General features: G+C 34.9%; 2 protein-coding genes and 1 long non-coding RNA gene across 8 annotated transcripts; 2 read left to right on the plus strand and 1 right to left on the minus strand.

The window, feature by feature from the left end:
- The first annotated feature begins 458 nt into the window (after positions 1-458).
- On the plus strand, positions 459-2,610 carry Eif1 (eukaryotic translation initiation factor eIF1). Its single transcript, XM_076443543.1, has 3 exons — positions 459-643; positions 863-1,020; positions 1,763-2,610. Exons 1-3 carry the CDS (start codon positions 616-618, stop codon positions 1,907-1,909), a joined length of 333 nt encoding a protein of 110 aa, XP_076299658.1. The 5' UTR covers positions 459-615; the 3' UTR covers positions 1,910-2,610.
- On the minus strand, positions 2,400-4,521 carry LOC143218397 (uncharacterized). The gene is made up of 2 exons (XR_013011043.1): positions 4,427-4,521; positions 2,400-3,978 (listed from the first exon to the last, which is right to left on the minus strand). It is a non-coding gene; the product is annotated as an uncharacterized LOC143218397 (long non-coding RNA).
- Positions 4,406-18,193, plus strand: Larp4b (La-related protein 4B). 6 transcript variants are annotated; one of them, XM_076443520.1, is made up of 10 exons: positions 4,445-4,524; positions 4,620-4,778; positions 6,045-6,411; positions 6,860-7,109; positions 7,233-7,373; positions 7,953-8,177; positions 9,186-9,331; positions 11,144-11,989; positions 16,040-16,259; positions 17,393-18,193. In XM_076443520.1, the coding sequence occupies exons 2-10, from the start codon at positions 4,763-4,765 to the stop codon at positions 17,486-17,488; spliced, it is 2,307 nt and encodes a 768-aa protein (XP_076299635.1). In that variant the 5' UTR covers positions 4,445-4,524; positions 4,620-4,762; the 3' UTR covers positions 17,489-18,193. The 6 variants fall into 6 exon arrangements, with proteins under 6 accessions (XP_076299638.1, XP_076299635.1, XP_076299637.1 ...); XM_076443521.1 differs by lacking the exon at positions 4,445-4,524 and having other exon boundaries at positions 4,644-4,778; positions 17,393-17,496; positions 17,588-18,193; XM_076443519.1 differs by lacking the exon at positions 4,445-4,524 and having other exon boundaries at positions 4,644-4,778; positions 17,393-17,496; positions 17,609-18,193.
- Positions 18,194-21,169: the final 2,976 nt, after the last annotated feature.

Consider the following 21,169-nt stretch of genomic DNA (forward strand, 5'->3'; position numbering starts at 1 on the left):
CAATCAGAGCGCGTTTATAGCGAACGAATTGGGCAACTCCAATGTCACACTCTGTCGTCAAGCCGGAATCCATCAGTTGTGAAATAAACTTGGACCTTATTTATATATAAACTTCTAAAAAGTTCTTAGTAAATAATATACAACAGTGCTATTATTATACTGTATATATATATATATATTCACGTATATATTATTGTATATGGGTAATGCGTGTCATTTATTAAATTCATTTACGTTTGTTCTTTTCAATATTAATTAATCGAATTATGTATTACGAAGATAGTACTCAAATCTTTCTATATATATAATGCTGCATTACTGTATTATGTATTTACATGGATGGATTGCTGGTACGTTTACCAATCAAATAAAAAGACATTTCTCTCATGTAAACGGGCCTTTATCGGTCAGAGCAGAGCGCAAGCGCAACCCCACCTACTCTTCATGACAAATGCAACTTTTACTTCCGGTTGAGTTTGACCTCTGTACAAGGTTTTTTGGGTTTAGCAGTATTCTTGCGTGGTGCTTCTGTTATCGTACCTCATCCGTAATTTTTCTTAGCTGCATTTGCACTTTGCAATTCTATATCTCCCGGGGATATATTTTGTTTGTCGTATGTCCATCCAGAATCTCAACACATTCGGCAAGTATTATATTTTCTGTTCTGGAGCTGATCGTATTCTAGAAGATAGTTTTGTCAAAATGGCGACGGCGTCTTTTGCTTGCATCATAGTACGCAATCTATTAATGGTCTCCGTCAATTTTCCGTATCGCTACATTAATAGAACGGTTCCGGTTGTTAATATTGTTCTACGATCGCAAAAATTTTAACGTCAAACGAATTCTTTCTTTTTGTCTGCAGACCCCTTTGCAGATGCAATCAAGGGTTCAGATGATGATGTCCAAGACGGTCTCGTGCATATAAGGATCCAGCAACGGAATGGTCGTAAGACCTTAACCACGGTGCAAGGCCTCTCGTCTGAATATGACTTGAAGAAAATAGTGAGAGCATGTAAAAAGGTAATTATCCAATTTTTTTCTCGCATCGCGATACGTGTCCGTGTTCCGATGAGTAAATCTTTTGTCAGTGTCACTCATATACTGTGCTAAATATAGAACCGACGCAAACGTTCAGCAGAAAAATATATAGATTCGTGAAAGTTTTTCGAACAGTTCTAAGCACTGTGTTTCTCTATGTGTAGGTTTGATATGCAATCGTTTTCTTTTAATATTCTCATTATTCTTTTCTCTCTCTTTTTAATATAAAAGATAAAAATTATTTACTTCCCGTATCGGCGAAATGTGTAGATAACAGCTCGCAGCTCGTAAATTTATTGTACGTTGCCGTATATTACGCGGATTAAAATGATTTCGCTTGGAAATTTATTTCGTATGTACATTTAATTTATGCAACTCGAAAGTATTTTATTAATTTCGGTTTTCTCCGATTTATTCTTTTTATTTCGAGTTACTCATAAAATTTCATATCGATCGATCAAACCGCAAGTAGGAATCGAAAAAGGTAAAGTAAAATATATTAACGTATTGGATACGCGGTCGAAGTATTTTTATTATACATAGGAAGGATTAGATTTTTCATTTTTCGTCTCGTAATCGCTAAAATCGTGAAAGTGCTTTCGCAAGAAATTCAACTTTCGTAGGACATTGGAAAGTAAAGATCTTTAGATGGAGTGATTTTGGCGTAGAAATGATCTGGAGGAAAAATTTGATGAAAATTAGAAAAGAAAAATTCTCTTCTTAGGAGTTCGCCTGCAATGGGACAGTAATCGAGCACCCGGAGTACGGGGAGGTGTTGCAGCTGCAGGGGGACCAGCGAGAAAATATATGCCAGTGGCTAACAAAGTCAGGTCTGGCTAAACCTGACCAGCTAAAAGTCCATGGTTTTTAACCAGCAAACACCCATGCCACTATCTAAGAACACACCACCATCATCAACACCTTATCATCTTAAATTATCTGTATCGGTCACTAATACTTGTTGATATTTCGTGAAATATCCTATTATATACACATATATATTTCAATAAAAAATATATAACGGTAACGATATAGGCACAATATTCTAATCAGACATTTGTAAGCTTGTAGGAAGCAATACTTTACAGCCCTATGTTAGGTAATCCACTAAACTCATCACGTTTAAAGTAGTAGCGATATAACTAACTAGTAATTTTGAGAAAATACATATACAAGGGATAGATACGAATAGCGACGGATGGCTCTTCTTTTTGGAATTAGGTAGTATGTATCTCGGAGCTATAGATGTATTCAGAGAGAGATAAAAAAAACGTAATTTGTTTTAGGCTGCAGAATTGGCTTACCTGTGTGTAACGATGAATGCTTTGTTTACTTCTTTTTTTTTGTATACACTAAGAGTAACCAGACATGATTTTATATTATCATCTCCAAGTTTTGTGCCTTTGATTCCGCATTGATTGTATTATTTATTGAAATGATCATCTTTTATTGTAACGGATTTTGTAGGGAGAATTGCCAATTTTTTCCTTTTTAATACAGTATTGACAACGCGTGAATTGTTTCCCATAAAAATGTGGCTGTTCTAAAATAAATAAATGGTAATTCACCAATCGTGTGACTTTTAATTTACACTGTCCTCATCCCTATTGGCGATTCAAACATATATTGTACGGTGGAACGTATTTAATAGGACGTAAATATTGTTACAACATCAAATAACAATAACTAACTCAACGAGCGTCTTGAAACGTGCCGCGTTTACGACGTGTTTTGACACGCGGCTGCCGATTCGAAACGATCCACGTTTTTCGAGAATTCTTATTTGAAAAGAAAGCTAACAAATTAGTTTTAGAATTTCTGTTAGAATCGTGAATTTTCAACTATATGTACAAAGTGATTTTTGATATAATATATATATCGTTTATTAAATGTTCAAGACTATCACACAGCATGCACAGCACATTGTTTGATATTGTTGTACATTACAGTTGGACAGATCTGTAATGATTAAAATATATTTTCTGTACAGCATTAGTTTAAATATTTATTCGACAGGAACCATACACAATGACGGATCTTGCATTTTATGGTTTATTTGCTTTCGTGACCTACGCGCGTGTATATATGTATACACATATATATATATTCTATATAAAATTCCTGCCACACCCTTCTCCTCCGATATTAACTTATTAACTGAATTTGCAATTTTCAAAAACATGCTATCTTTTCAATAACATGTGGTAATGCAACACCTTCGGTTGACACTTTCCATTTATATACATATGGTTTCATTATTTGCATGGATCGAAACACAAACTGGGCCTATAACCACCTATAACCTATATTACATTTTTTATTTACTATTTATGTAGTAATATGTTAAATTTTTATATATAAGTACATACATGTATATTAAATGCAATATTTAATACGTATACATTATACATATATATGTATAGATGTACATATGTAATATATGTATGTATATATACTACATATATATATATACACATGGTATGTACATATATATATGTATATACATATACGTATATTATATTATATATATATAAACCCCTCTGGAACATTACCTCATGCGTAGTGATCGGCTGACGCAACAACGTGAACAAAAAAAAAGGCGCGGCGCACACTAGCGCCAATTACAATCACACTACACTTTCAAATAAAAATTACATATCTCAAAGTTACTATAACACTTCAACTATCTATTTTATAATATAACCAATATAACATATTATACCGTAACACGGATAACTAAGTGACACCTGCAAGAGTGATATCTGTAACATAGAATTGTTTCATATACTTGTGCATGTTCACTTTTCCAATACATATATATATGATACATACACATTCCATATTATATTTTTATATGTAGACAATGGTTGCGAGTAATCAGTGAAGTCATCAGAAACATTTTTAATCATCTCGATGAAATTGTCGTCATGCATACAACTTCTATGAACCCAAAAGAAATGTTTCTTTTTTTAAATTTTCGTTATACAAACCCGAAAATAAAACACTTCTACTATCTTTTTCGTAATTCAGACTAAACCAGCAATTTTCAAAACTGTTCATTATATAAGTTATCCTGATTGAAAATGTATGCTATCAATTATGAGAATGACTATATATATTATATTTTATTATTACAATGTTTTATAACACGATAATCTTGGACAAGTATAAACCTTTAAATTTCGCGGGTTCGCGTTGCACATTTGTATAAAAGTGATCCTGATTAAAAATGTATGGAATTATGGGAATGACAGTATATATATATGCTATATTTTATTATTACAATGTTTTATGAGATGATAATCTTGGACACGTAGAAACGTTTAAATTTCGCGGGTTCGAGTTGTTCGGATTAGCAAGCAGAGTTCGCTTCTGTCGGGCTACATACCTCCAACCCATAATGCATTGAGCTACGGCATGTGCCTTTCTGTGTCGGCCATTTTGTAGTTTCCTTGAGAAATTGTGTTGAGTTGATTCATCTTCTCGGTAAGAATTTTATAAAATTCTAAAACGGCGCGAATCACATTGATCCAAATGATGTAGAGGATTGAGGGCAGATGCTTATGGCTAACTATTCATAGCTTGAGAACGAGGAATAAGGTTGCGTTTTTTGCGCACAACCGTGTGCGCTCACGGTACTTACACCCGAAGAACGAGAGCCAGTAAACGAAGCTGCCGAGAACACCTATTGATAAAGGCACATGGAATCCGGGATTGTTTCGGGATGAATGGTGATTTCGGTAACGATATACGATACGCATAAGTGTACTGTCCAAGTGGTTGTCACCATATCTGCGTGCGTGAACGTGTTGGCCCGGCCAACGTCTCGCTCTATATTTGGCTAATCGCATCCAACATATTGCATATCTTGCCTTTTCAAAATTTTTACTTTCCATGCTGTAACCTTTCCCAAAGAACTATATCAGAAGGATACAATGTGACGTTTAAGTGTGAATGCTTGACGATTACACATTGATTCTGAACGAGAGCAAATCTTAGCATGTGGCACGGTTTGTACGATCAACAATTCAGTTTTGACTTTAATCAGAGTCAATGGGGAACGTTTCGTTTTTCGTTATAGAATCTCTGAATGTTTCTTCGTTGTTTCCGATTTTGTACGTCGTTCGTTTCGCGTTCACGGATAATAATATAATCCGGAAACCTGTCGTTCCGTAAATGTCGTGCAACATTTTCCGTACCTTTCATTTTCGTGTTTATTGTTCCTTCACGGTTCGTACAGACATATATAATGTAAGTTTGTACAATTTTTGAATACGCGTATATATATGTATTTGAGCACGCACACACGCCCGTTTTGTAGGCGCGCGCGCGCGCTCGCGCACACACACGTACGCATACATATACACGTCGTGCATACGTATTATGTGCTATTGAACACGAATGCGCGCGCGCATTGTACGTGCAACACACGACACACGTCAATTACGTGTATGTACGAACACGTTCATGTATGTGTGTACACGAGTATATATATACGTATATATAGGTACTACAAATGCATTACATCAGACTGGTATGTTGCATTACATGCTGCTAATCGTAATTTTGAAAAGTACATTTCTAATATGACATTCTGCAGCGAAATTCAAACATTTTTATCATTAATCACGGATTTCTGTGGCCGAACACATTCGTCGAGACTGTACGTTCGAAGAGATTTATGTCTTGCTCGAAGAGCGTGCACGAATAATGTAAACAAATATTATTTTCTTTGCTGTATCGTTAACAAAAGGGCGAGAGAATTTGAAAAGTATTTTTCTAATTTCATTATAAAGCTGTTTAATTGTTACATTACACACGTACATTGTTGGGTTCGATTTGATGTGTTGTATTAAGGTATCGTTCACATTTTTACGAATAATCCAGTTAAGTTACACGCGGTAACATGTAAGTAAGAGTTAGAGCGGATCGTCGACGGTTTTTTGTGGGATACAACGCCGTCGTTAGTCGTTATATCGTTTAATATATTTTTCATTTTTTCATAGGGTACGTGTACATGAATGGGGACATTGGGAAGCTCCAACCAGGGGCGGTTTATCCAGCCACCCCTGAACCCTTGGGTTCAGTTGGGGGTGCAATTGGAAACGCTGCGACCAATTTGGAATACAACGCCATGAATGGTGCTCCGACTGGAACCGAATTAATATTAGAGGCAGGTGTCGGTAATTTGGAACCCTCGCCGCAGCATGCCATAGGTATAGGAGGTGCTGCAGGTTACGGTCCAGTGGATGTTGCTGCTTTAGGTGATGTGCCAAATCAAACTGCTCCGATGGCTGATCTATCGTCCCCTGGTATACCTTTGGAACAATTAAAACAAATGCTCTCTTCCCAACTTGAATACTATTTCTCCAGGTAATTATATCGATGTCATGTTATGCTTGTCAGCGAACGTGCACCTTGAATTGTCTATCAAGTTCGAGGAACACTAATATTTGTTTGTTATTAGTTCTAATTTTTCATCGGACATATCGAAACTTTTATCGAAGCTTTTCTAGCATTATTGTAAACCATACGAACAATTACTTTCTGAGTTTTTCTTTCATTTAATGTTTTGTATACGTCATATTTTGTCGTGTCTTCGTATTTACGACAACACTCTCCGCAATTACATTATTATCGAATTACATTTACCGTAAAGGTCAAATATTGTACCAACTACATGGTATTATCGAAGATAAAGTAACATCGAGGTTCGTAACGTGTTTCAAATACAAATTAGTATTCCTTGAAATGTTGTATGTCGCTACACGTGCATTTACATCTTCGAGAAAAGCATACTACATGTACGTTTATGTTTCAGAGAAAATTTAGCCAATGATACATATTTATTATCGCAAATGGATAATGATCAATATGTACCGATATGGACAGTAGCAAATTTTAACCAAGTGAAGAAATTAACAAAAGATATAAAACTTATCACGGAGGTTTTAAGAGAGTCTCCTAATGTACAAGTTGACGAAGAAGGACAAAAAGTAAGACCTAATCATAAACGATGTATTGTAATTCTACGCGAGATACCAGATAGCACTCCACTGGAAGATGTGAAGGTGAAAAAGTATTAATATCTTATACGTTTTATATTTACCGTTACTATGATTACTGTTGCTGTGTTGTGATTATTATCACTGCGAATATTATTTCTATTCTCATCGTTCTATCTCGATTTGTAGAACCTGTTCTCTGGAGAGGGATGTCCAAGGTTTATTTCATGCGAATTCGCCCATAATAGTTCTTGGTATGTAACATTTGAATCCGACGAAGATGCTCAGAAGGCCTATAGGTTTTTACGTGAAGAAGTTCGGGAGTTTCAGGTGAGTTACCGTTATCAAATCATTCTTTTTATTTTAACACTTTACCTACCGGAAGCCTGTTAATAGGATTTTCAATCATTCTGCTGTACCAAAAGGAAGCATAGAAATTTTCTTTTACATTGCAATCTTAAATGAAAAACTATTAGACGACGTTATTCAGGGTGACTTGTTAGTTCACAATGAAAATTGCTGTTGCTATTGAAGGTTCCATTAAAAAGTATTTAGCCGTGTACCATAGATTTTTCAAAATTATGCAATAATCACCGGTCGGTAATGTGTTAATTACATCTAGATTTCACGGATAGTTTCACTCTATACTTCGCGAAATAATAAATGTTGAAGGAGTCACATTGCACATCTCAAAATAATTATAAAAGAATTTTTCGATCGAACATTCTACATATAACATGCATGTTTCGCAGCTTATTATCGGTTGACAATTATAATAAAAGACAATTATCTCAAATGTAGGATATAATATACATACATTAAATGATTCATGTTGTGCTCAAGTTATATCAGTAGTTGTTTTATGTTAATATTTAATCTTATTAAGGGATCTTATTATTTATAATTCAGGGAAAGCCAATAATGGCAAGAATCAAAGCTAAACCAATGAATAGGCTACCAATACCAGCAGTTGCTGGAGTGGGTAGTATAAAAAATGGTTATAGAACTCCTCCGCCGCCACCAGTTTATGATCCAAATAGCTACACAGCTGGTCAACAACGCTTCCTTTACACAAATGGCACCACTATGCCACAAACCACTATGCCGCCATATGCCAATCAAGTTCATTTATACGTAAGTAAATAAATATTGTATTCTCACTCCTTGTGGGATATCGTTACTAGACTGCGGATCTTCAAAATTGTAGGAAAATTTTTAAAATTGAAGATGTACACATATGATTTCTCATCTATTAAAATGATTAAGGACAGAAATAACATTCTGCTTGGGTTCTATTCCTTGCAATCGATGCAGACAAGTTTTATCTTGCATAAAGATCCGCGGTCTAATCGTTACTATATTTACGTTGCAAGCGATTTAGCTCTGTAGGTTTCACATACGTATATCTATTGTTTGATAAAAAATCATTCGTTCGTACAGTAAGTCCCCGACTTACTCTATTTAAAAGGAAAATTCAAATAAACCAACTATGTTCATGGAAAATTGATCACTCATATTTATGAGCTATTTAGCCGAATGTCTACGCTGAACACGAGCAAACTAAATGGGTCCCACGAAAATCACCGACACAGGTTTCATCGACGATATTGTTCTTATTTGATTTTTTACGCTTTTCTGTTAAATACGGCCGGGTGCTTCTTTCTTTTGCACAGCAGTGTATATAAGAGCCTTGCTTGAACTGACAGGTAAAAAATTTGCAGAGCCGAAAGAATCACCCCCATTATAAAAATTGAAGGAATTGTGGTAAATGTCGTTGGTGTCGGTTCGAGCAAGGATGGAGGAAGTACAGCTACATCTATTCCGCGATCCTGCCCTATCCGATCTCTGTCCCTGCTCGGAACAGGCGATGGGAGCTAGATCGCGACTTTACTGTAATTACAAGTTTATATAAAAGTAAAAGTATCGACTAAGATCGTTGTCGGTTAAATTCGGCGACAGTTGAAGTCGCTGTCGGTTAAAGACGTTGTCAGCCAAAGTTATTAGTCGGTGAAAATTGTGTCGGTGATTTTCATGGGACCCAGAAAAAATTCCGAAGATTTGAAACGTACATGTTCTTTATAGGAATTATTTATTGAATTTATTTGTTTTAATAGATTGCCTAATATCTTATCCTATTTATAGCATCAACCATTTTATCCTACTGGAATTATGCCTTGGCCGCCGGCAAGTCCTGCTTATTTCGATATGTCAAGTGTTTTTACAATGAATGGTATGACACAGCATAATACATTTAAGCCACACAATCCAAGATACAATCCTCGACACAGGTACATAATTAATACTAATATAGTTACTTTTAATAATATACAATATACATATCGTCTGAAAAGGGCTTTTACCTGCTCTTGCATACATGTTCGTGCAAAAAGTAAAAATTTAGTATAGTGTGAAGGTACTAGTTGCCGGATATTTAGCGACGACTTGGAAATTTTTTATTAATTCGAAGGCATTCTGTAATTTATTTTGCATTATTCGCGATAAACAATTGTCATATCGTCAAATATTTCTGGACGATTTTCTTCAGAAGCAAAAGAAATATTAACAAAATTGTAATCCGAAGTATTGTTATTATTTACCGGATACAAGAAATTTGTGGCAATAAATAAATTAATTTACTTTTTATGCCGTAGAACAATAAAATAACAGTATCACAGTTTCTTCGCATTTTCTATGATCGGAAAAATTGCGTTGTCTCGGGGGAATACTTATCGCAATACTTTTGATACTTATATACGAAGGGGAAACATCAGTTTTATTTTAAAAAATCAAGTAATACTAGGTTTGCTTCGTGTTAGTACATATTATTAATTTCTAAAAAGATTGTTTTGTGCCCGGGTCGGGCACGGTAACTGGTACCTTTAATCGACATTTTCTTACCGAAATGTAATTATTAGAGGTGTGCAAATGTAACTGGAATCTCGAGAATTATCAAAATTATTCCCGGGAATCTCAATATATTCGAGAGTGCCCGACATTTTTGGGTTTCCGCACACCTCTAGTAATTATAAATTTACAGGGTGTCCCACGCGCAACTGGAACAGGCTGTACCTCCTAAACGGTCGGGAATAGAGGAAAATGTTATAAGAAAAAGTTGAATGGCATCGGACGGTGCATACTACGCAATTAATTGTATGCACTTTTGTGCATTGGTGCATCAGAAAAATGCAACTGCACTTTTGTTAAAAATGGAAACCTACATTTTTGACTGCACCAATAGATGCAGTTTGTTGTGCTCTACATGAAAGTACTAATATACTTATGCCCTAAACTTATTCGTTAAGAAGTTATGGAAGCTAAAAGTTCACTGAATGTTACGTTATGTTCCATTATAAATCAGAGAACTTTCTAGCTTTGCTAACTTCCTAACGAATAAGTTTAGGGCATAAGTATGCCAGTACTTTTATGTAGAGCACAACAAACTGCATCTATCGGCGCAGTCAAAAATGTAGGTTTCCATTTTTTTAAAAAAGTGCAGTTTCATTTTTCTGACGCACCGATGCACAAAACTGCATAAAATTAGTTGTGTAGTATGCACCGTTTGATGCCATTCAACTTTTTTTTACCGTTTAGGAGGTACAGCCTGTTCCAGTTGCATGGGACACCCTGTATAATTACAAATTCTTTGCCACTATGTTGTATTATTAACTAATTCATTAGTTTAAATCAGAGGTCGGCAAGAAGTGCTCGTTTCGGCTGATTTTCGAGGACACGCCCCCATTTCTTGGCCATCACTTGGTTGGTGTGACGGTCATAATTCTCGAACCGCATTATGGCGACACCCGTATCAATGCGAACAGCGACGTCCAGCCTTCCATTCGACATTTCGGATTTACCAAGCACGTCTAAACGTAGGCGAAAATGCTTTCCCATATTTGAATAAAATTCTGCCCATGAGAATGATCGGTTTCACACTTTCTATTTTTTAATTATTGAAATTATAAAGATGCTTCGCGGCCGGGAAAAAGGGGGTGTAGCTCTCGAAAATCGGCCGAAACGAGCACTTGTTGCCGACATCTGGTTTAACTATATGTATTTAATACAAACATGTATGTATGATACATGTTTGCGCGTGTATGCAGAAATAAGCAAAGAAATGGTTCTGAGAGACCAGCTTTGATGGACGGTGGTGGCAACATGGTGCCAATCTGTCGGACCTCGCATCCACCAATAAGTGGAGCACCAATATCTTTAGGAGCAACCGTTCCAACGTTTACTTCGAGCTTGCCTACAGTGAAGTCAACTTCTTCTTCCTACCAGACCGGCACAAAGTTCCATTCCCCGCATACGACCATAGTGACCGGAGAGACTCAGTATAATAACAATCACTCGAAAGGAACACAGGAGAACGACGGTCAAACTTTAGACTCCGGAGTACAATTCCCGCGTCATCGTATGCATCGTAGGACCAAAGACCAAGAAATGTTGTCGAAGGCTAACAGTAGCCCGTTACCATCGGTCAGAGAACCTACCCCGGCCAGTAATAATAACACACAATGTAGCCGAGGGGTGCAATTCGATTTGGAAGCTTCTGCTTTTCCTCCTCTTCCTGGCCTAGATGCTGATCTTGCAAAATCCCATAATGCTTCAGTAGAGACTATCGGTACCGATTGTACGCAGTCGCAGAATAGGCTTTCGGACGTAGTTAAAGGTACCGCAAAATTGAAAAGCGTCAAAGAGAAAGAACCGGCAGGAACTTCTTCGCAACAGTATCAACAACCGACAAGTAACAGCAGTAGGTCTGCGAGTCCAGGGTCAAGTGCTGGCGGTCACACTGGTTCGCTAGAAGCACCGACTGGTTCCGGCAGTGCGTCGACTACTCCCGTTACATCTACAAATACCAGCTCTAATGCTTCTGCTAGCAACAATGACTCCACAGACATCGCTCTCAGCACCATCACTCTCACTCCCCCGTCATCTCCTGATAAGTGAGTGTGCTTTCTTCTTATACCCGCGCGCGCGATCGCGCAAAACACACACACACACACACACACACACACACACACAACTGTGCGAAAGAAAGGAGCACCCGGCCATATTTAATAAAAAAACGTAGAAAATTAAATAAGTACACTAAGTTTTCAAAAAGGATTCCGCTGTTTATTTAAGAATATGTGTTACATATCGCGGATTATCTAATACTTCAACCCCTTGCCGTATTATCATTTCCTTTACAGTTACAGTGATCGAAACGTCTTCATCCCCAGAAATGTCGTAGAAGACATACGGCTACATTTACTTTAATGAATCAGATTTGATTTCATTTCGAAAGAAAGGCATAACATTCATATTTGGGTGCTTCTTTCTTTTGCACAGTAGCTTACACATATACGGGATAAGACTCATTACAGACACACATATACGGAAACAGGAAAATGCATATACACATATTTACACGCACGTATATGTATATATATGTATGCTGTGTAAATATATGTGTACAATAGAGAATACGTTTTATTTTTATTGTAAAGGCTAATAGTTGTTTAATTACATTTCTAAAGTATTGCTTATCATAAATTATTGTTAAACTCTTTTAACTGCTTTTAACGATATACTTGCATATATTATACTATGTATATATGTATAGATATACACACAGATTATATTACATGAATATAAAAAACACACGCACACGTACACGAAACATCAGAACGATATGTACAGGAAGTCGTATATAGAGCCTGAAAAAAAACAAAGAATGCTAAGCTATGTTTGATAGTGTTGGCTGCATTATAATTTGCGTGCTATGCTCTGTATGGTGGATGTGTATTAGTGAAAGTTATATAGTCCACCTATATTTTCATATCATCTATATAAGTAGGAAAGGGAAAGATATTCATGAGATAGTCTATTAGTTTTCAGTATAGATTATATTTTTCTTTTTTTTTTAAATATGGTATTATAGCAATGTCGTTCAAGTTTATATGTTTAGTTACTCATTTCGCGAATAGGACGAATAGTAAAGTAAAAGAGATATGTTCGTTCGATGATATAATACGAAAATTGGAATATGAACCCTACCATCTTGTTGTTCTAATGTTGCAATTCTAATTGACATTGACATTGAAAGATTACGTTTCAATTTTCCGATATATAAGGGAACTTTAAACGCGAATAGCAAGCTTCACTTTTTCGTTTTTCTCTTCGATCAGTGATCTATAAAACTTTATTATTTCAAACAATAGAAGTTTTATGCATCTTCTCGTGAATGTATAAATTATACGAAAATTCTTCAGTGTCCTATTACTACAACAATTATTATTATTATTATTATCATCTTCATCATCATAATCATCGTCATCGTGATCATCGTCATCATTATCATTGTCATCGTTATTACTATTATTGTCTTTATTATTGTTACTACTATCACTACTATTGCTACTATTACTATTACTACTACTACTGCTACTATTATTTTACTATTTACTGCTATTACTACTGCTACATACTACTATTGCTGCTACTACTACTCTACTACTATTACTACTTCTACTACTACCACTACTACTCTACTACCAGTGTTGGGCAAAAATTGTATTTAAATACATTGTCTTTAAATTGTATTTAAATACAAATCTCGAATAACGAATGAAAGATACAAAATTTGTATTCGTTATTCGAAGGTTCAAATACAAAAGTATCTTTTATTCGACTTTTATTTAAATAATCTTGTATTCGCCGAGAATGTATTCGATGAATAATACAATTTGTAACTATTATTCATCGAATACATTCTCGGTGAATACAAAATTATTTAAATAAAAGTCGAATGAAAGATATTTTTTTATTCGAACCTTCGAATAACGAATAAAAGTTATGTATCTTTTATTCCAATTGGTTGGTTAACGGTTTATTCGTTACTCCATATCGTAGTACATACAGAGATGGCGTTGTAGAGCCGAGGCGAGAAGTATTTAAATACTGCCCAACTCTGCCTACTACCTACTACTATTACTACTACTACTACTACTACTACTACTACTACTACTACTACTACTACTACTACTACTACTACTACTACTACTACTACTACTACTACTACTACTACTCTACTACTATTACTATGTACTACTACTACTACTACTAACTTCTACTACTACTACTACTCTACTACTATTACTACAACTACTATCGCTGCTGCTGCGACTACTGCTACGATTACGATTCTTATTATTATTATGATTACCGTTATTGTTATTATACTTTCCCTTTCTCAATTATATTATACTCATGTATAGTGCAGTAAGAAGTAGGTGTAACTTTCCTAAATTTACCAATTACTTTATATTATCCATGGTGGTTAATTTTGTAGGCGTGCTCAGTTGTTCTAATTTGCCATTTATTTCTACTCATTGATATTGATATACATACGTCTTCTTCCCCGTCGAGTGACAAATTATCTAATTACGTTGTTTTCGAGTGCCTCGCTAATACACGTTCTTTCATCGAAGAACAGATCGTTCGAATAGAAGAGCTGGTGCTCCACTAAACGAAAGAGCGAAACGTTAAAAGCATAAAATGCTCTCAGAAAAATCGGGCTATTCATTAAATACTAAGCCAGAAGCTTCTCTCCTTTTTTCTCATAGTGGTTAATCCAGAAATATGAGGTAGCGTTTCGATGCGTATGTATGCAAGAATGTATGCAAGTACTCTCTTGAGAGGTAGCACAATTTATAATAATATCTTGGCCGTATTACTGCGGCGAGTGAACAATACATTATTAACTAATCTATTATTCAGGGTTCTTTAATATATGATTTTATTATTATTATTTCTCGTCACTGTCATCGGTATTCATTTTATACGTCATTGCCATTATCGAGATCTTAATATTATTATTGCTGTCGCAGCTCTACTAACATAACCTACGATCATCGCTATTCCTTGCATTAGAATTGTTAGTTCGTTTCTATGAAAATTCTCATCGTTGTTGGTCGTCACTATTAACTCCACCATTCTCGTCATTGTCATGTTTAACGATTCTCTTCACGATAACTACTATCCGTTAGTTATGTTAAAATAATACTGTTACATTAACAGTCGTTATCGTTGTCATTGTTATCAATTATTATTACCCCATTGCAGTCGGTAGTTCCAATATTTCTACTGTCATCATTACTGCTACTATTACAATAACTAATCGTATTCTAACTATCATTCGTCTTTAACTACCATTATCATTATTCGATACATTTGTTGCTGCTACTAATATTACTATTGTTGTTATTACAAATTCTGTTGTTGCTGCTGCTGCTGCTGCTACTGCTTCTTCTATTTACTATCGATATTGTTACTGATATGGATTCTAATACTTTATTTATTATGATTATTACCATCATTATCACCACCATCATATCGCCATCATCATTTTTGTGATCTTTGCCATCGCAATAGTCGTGAAATCATATCTTCATTGTCATTACCACTATATCATCAACACCATTGTCACTATCATGGTTACTATACTATTATTATTACTACTACTATTACTATTACTATTATTATCTATTATTATAATATTACGTTACGTTTACGCTACATTATATTATATTACAATTTATCAATTGTTCATTTTCAAGTTACTCTTAAAGGCATTTCAATTAAATTTCCTAATTTTTAATATATAAAATTAAGCTGTAATTTTTTGGCACACGAGTATAATAAAAAAGCATGGTTCATTATTAATGGATGACTATATAGAATTAATTTGTCAGTGAAAGTAAATAAATGATGTGTATACTGGTTTGTTAAATAAGTGTCGCAATCTTGCAAGACCCATTCCCTTTTTTTTTCTCTCTCTTTTTAACTATGTAGTGGTTTTTTCGTTTTTTTTTTGTTGAATGGAAACTGTACATGATAGTTTTATTTATATGATATTTTTGTGCATGATACTTTTATAAATGTGCACAATCTCGTTGATATATTTACATATTGTATTGAATATGTGTCTATTTATACTTATGCACGTTCAGGTTTAGTCCTTTATTATTGAAATGCACCGCTGACAGATCTGTAAAGACTGACGATACGAACATGGTGAACGGAGTGGATGAAGCTGTTTCAAATGCACACGCGGGAGAAGACTCAGAACAAGTGACTAGGTGCCTACTGCCTGTAATACCCCTAAGTAATGCCCCTACTGCCTCACATAATTCCCAAGCGCAAGTGGGAGTGACGTCTACCTTTCCTCTCGTAAGTGTATCATTTTTCTTTTTCATTCTCGTACGTGTGTTCTTGGTATCTCAATTTTATTTAACCCTTACGTAGTCGACCGGCTACCCATTTACTGTGTTTCGAATTATTGGTTTACGAAATGATAACGTTTTTAAAACGGACTAAAAAGTATAAAATAAATTTTTAAAAAACACCACCTTTAAAAAACGACTAAAAAGTATAAAATAATTCTGTCTAAGCCCGTACAGGTAGTCCTGAAAATTTGTGATTGCGAATTTTGAATAGCTATGAAAATACTTGTAAGATTTAAAACGAGAAACGTGGGGGAGTGGGGATGAGTCAGAGTGGGAACACGTAGTAGAGCAACGGTTCAAATTATTAATAATTTATATCTCCTAAACGCATAGGCTTTTTAAAAAAATTGTTTTTTCAATATTGCATTGTCATGCAGTTCTGAGCCATGTTTAAAATTTCAAGTCTCTAGCTCATCAGGAAGTCAGTTTGAAATCAATTGCAAAATTTGTACCGAACAAACAGACAGACAAGAAAGCGAGCTAATAAAAACGTGATAAAAAGCAGGGAACAAAAATAACAGTCGTTCGAAATTTAAGATAATGTACACAAAATATGTATAAAGAAAAAAATTCGAAGAACAAATGATTTGTATTTTTGCATGTGACCTTGTGAATTATAATTTTTGGAAAATCGTTTTCGCATATCATTTCGTAAACCAATGCTTCTAATTGATTATAAAAAATCAGGTCTTTTGGTACAATTATAAGAAAGTTATTCTATTTCAAAGGGCGTACGAATACTTTTTACACTCGCTGTATGTATATACATTTTGCTTGACTACGTAAGGGTTAATCATGCTTCGTTGTTGTAAAGACAGCGAAAGATATGAATCGTGATTTAATCCGATATATACAGGGTGGTCATTTTATCTGAAGACATTGAAATAGGTGGGGGATCGAGTTTGGTATCATTGGATGTCCCCCTTCGCGACGAACAACTTTCGTTACCCACTTGTTTTGATCCGATGCATAGTTCTCGAGATATTTCAATGTCTTCAGATAAAATGACCACCCTGTATATGTATATTGTATCGGTGCTGTTATCTTAGTGTTTTATAAATGTTTTGTCTGTGTCAGGATCTTACGAGGCCAAGCTATGCCCAAGTAGCACAACATTGTCGTGAACTACCTTGTACAAAACATAAGACGGATGAAAGGGATGGAAATGTGTAAATCAATATGTGAGTAATTCTATTCCGGCAGTGATTCTCAAATAATTTCCGAAACGAAAGAGAAACGAATGCAAACTAACCCACGGTGTTGAAAATGTAGTGAAAATAAGCGCCTTTGCAGATACTACCGCAATGAATTTCAATATTTAGCTGTTATTCTTCATCTGGATTGTATGGATTACCCTATGCCACTGCTTTTTTATCCTACGCTGGATATTATAAAGTGGGTATGAAGAAAACTTTTTACATTGTACAGTGACTTCGCCTACAATGAATGTGGTATCGATTAAACTATGAATCATAAAAGATTATTTGAAGAAACTCTAATTCGCCGCATATATATTTTAAAAATACGTTTGCCGGCAGGATAAACACACATTGTCTAGAAGAGTATTGTTATCGCTTTGGTTCTGTGATTTTGGAGGTACATATTTGTTAGCTTGTAAAAATGTTAAACTAAGGTATTAATCTTTTTAATTCCTTTCTCCTCTCCCCCCCCCCCCTTTCATAGCGCAGGGCCGTAACTGGGAAATGTTTATCTTTGTGCCAAAACCTTGCTATGCGCGTACAGCTTAATGAATGTTCAGAGTGCAACGAAACTTATTCTCGAAAAACAGAATGATCATTAAACACGAGACAAAAAAGATAATATAAAAAAAAGAAAGACACACACACACAAACAAACACACACAATGTAATTTCCAAAGCAGATAAACGATGAGAGAGGACATTCGGAAAAGAAAGAACCATTTCTGTTTTCTAATAATTTTCCATGTTTTATTTTGAACTACTTATGTAAGCAAAGTTTTCGCATACTTTCCAGAATATTAATGACAATTGCGACGAGTGATCCGAAACGAAAAACATTCATTTTCAAATGAAACAGTGTACCGTGTCCGAGTTGTTTAGTTTCGCGCGTGAATGTAAACAATCAAAACGACAGGAGAAACACAGAGTTTAACGTATGTCTTTTCGCTATCGTCTCGATTACTTTCCACGATTGAAGAGTTACCAACATAGAACCGTATTATAAGTGTTACAGTCCGAAAGAATATTATGTTGCGATTATTTACTGTTCAGAACAGTTGAGGGAGACGATGCAAAGATTTATCGAACGTCTGCGTATTCGGATGAATTCGAAAGGAAGACTCTCGGTTTGTTATATTTTCTTCATTGTACAGTTCATACACACGCGCAGCAATTAATGTTAATTAGCGTGCGAATTCTTCACGAAATTACAGAGAGCATTTAAAGAAACGTGTTAATTGCGCAGCGGTTATATCATAATCATTGTATCATAAGATAAAAGCATAAAATTGATATATTTGTACGTGAAATTATCGATAGTTGATAAGAGACATGCATAAAGTAATTCGTACAGTACAGAGAAACAAAAACGAGATTATAACAGAGGAAAATTTATATAATACACTAGTGAACACACTCTGAAAATATAACATTCCACGTTGCCTCAAGTACTTCTATACTGGAAGCTTTAAAAAGAAATTTGTATTCCAAGCGGATGAGAAATAATATTAATGATAACGATAATAAAAAGTAAATAACGCACTACCTTATTGTTATTGATATTCTGGAAAACGAGATCGATATAGATTTTAATTTTGTGTTTATCTTTAAAAGGAAGAAAAGAGAAAAAGAGAGAGAGAGAGAGAGAGAGAGAGAGAGAGAGAGAGAGAGAGAGAGAGAGAGAGAGAGAGAGAGAGAGAGAGAGAGAGAGATACATTGTTACTACGTTTAGGCACCTATTTACGGCACTGACTTTTTTTTCTTTTTAACGATACTGTTATTACGAGATAACATACGATTTAGAATTATGCTTTGGCAAGTAATATAAGAGTTGTCAGAAGTGTATGGTCTTTGAGCACACATTTAAGTGCCTCAAAATGTTGTGTATATTACAGGAGCTTGGCTTTAGATGTTATACAATTACATGTACCTATACATTATAGCAAAGAAACGCATATGATATATTTGTTACTGATATGCGTGCAGAAATCGAAATAATGAAATATTTAAAAGGGATAAAAAAAGAAAAAACCAATCTCCTGAACTATGAAAACGAAAAAAAAAACACACACACACACAATGATTACCAACGTGTATGATTTATAATTTACCGTTTACGATATACTGCCTTTTAATTTCCTTTTTATATCTGAAAACGATTTAGCCGCCGCAAATGTTGGATATAACGGAAAAAGAGAGAAGAAATTTAATTATCAGCTGTAAATGCATTATAAGATATATTAATTTTTCAGTTGTGAAATCGTGGTGCTGTAAAACACTTTGCTTTAGGCTGATTCTTGTAGCACAACTTACATTTATTATAATCTCGATATCTTTAAAAATCTGCTGTAATACAGTTTGAAAAACATACATCGAGGAAAACAAGTATGATATACTTAATATATCTATCGCATAAATTTACGATCTTTTCATTGGTAAATTCACTCGTTCGAGACGCACGTCGAAATCTAACGTTCTTCGGTACGATTGGTATATATATATATTAAATGTATATATTCGTTAATGTTCCCATGATTCTTTCTTCAATGTGTACTTTATATTTTCGGAGAAAAGAAGAGTTTATACACGCCGTAAATCGTTCAAACAGCTGTTTCATGAATACACGTTTTTATTAATAAGGCACTTCGAATAAATACGAAATTTTCTCATTTAGCGGATCGCATTGATTTCGATGTTAATATGCGTATCCTAGCTCAATAACTTTCGCGAAATTTCTATCAGTTCTTCTCCAGAAAGACTAATTGACATGTTCGTCTTTTTACTTGTAACTTTTTCTTATAAACAGATGAGTGTATCATAAATTGCCAGACGTGCGCACACTATTTCTGCCCAAAGTATAACATTTATCTTTTTTCGGGTTACCCTTGGTTCGTCGACAGCCCATTTTTCACCGACACTGTTTTCATCGACACGATTTCACCGACAGTAACTTTCGTCGACAAACGTCTTCGTCGACAGCCCGTCTTTAGCGACAAGTTTGAGTTCATTCATTTCCACTGACTGATCAAATTCGCGTATTCGTTACATTAGTAGATTAATCGTTATCATCATTGTTATGTTCCCGACGCGGTTTAGTTGCTTGTATAATAAATAATAAAGAGCGTTACAAAGCATTGTTATTTAGATCAAAGTTTTTGTCGCTACGTTATTGATCAGAATTTCCTCAAAGAAACAAACTTTATTGATGGGTATACAGGAATGAATAAACAATCCATAATATTTCATTTAATGTGAATAAACAGAACGAATGCTACGAATGTACATATATATATGTATAGACTAGAAAACATAACAAAATTGTATAATAATTACACAGATATCAAGTAATGAAATTAAAGCATACGTCTACGATTTGACCGTGTCGGTGAAAAGGGTTGCCGACGAACCAAGTGCAACCTCTTTTTCCATTGTGTGTGCGCATTTGTCAAGATTAGACGAGGAGAGAGACAAATCTAGAAACACATACTTTGTAATTAAAACGATACACTAATATTTATTATATAACGTTTTTAGTTAGTACGCACGTGTGCCGCGCATTCACGAGAATTTACCGATAAAAAGATTCCTATAAATACGAAACGATGCATATGTACTAAAAAAGAATTGGATAAGCATTAAAGATATACTTCTCGAT

Source organism: Lasioglossum baleicum, chromosome 19 (assembly GCF_051020765.1).
Source record: "Lasioglossum baleicum chromosome 19, iyLasBale1, whole genome shotgun sequence".
Classification (NCBI taxonomy): Eukaryota; Metazoa; Arthropoda; class Insecta; order Hymenoptera; family Halictidae; genus Lasioglossum; species Lasioglossum baleicum.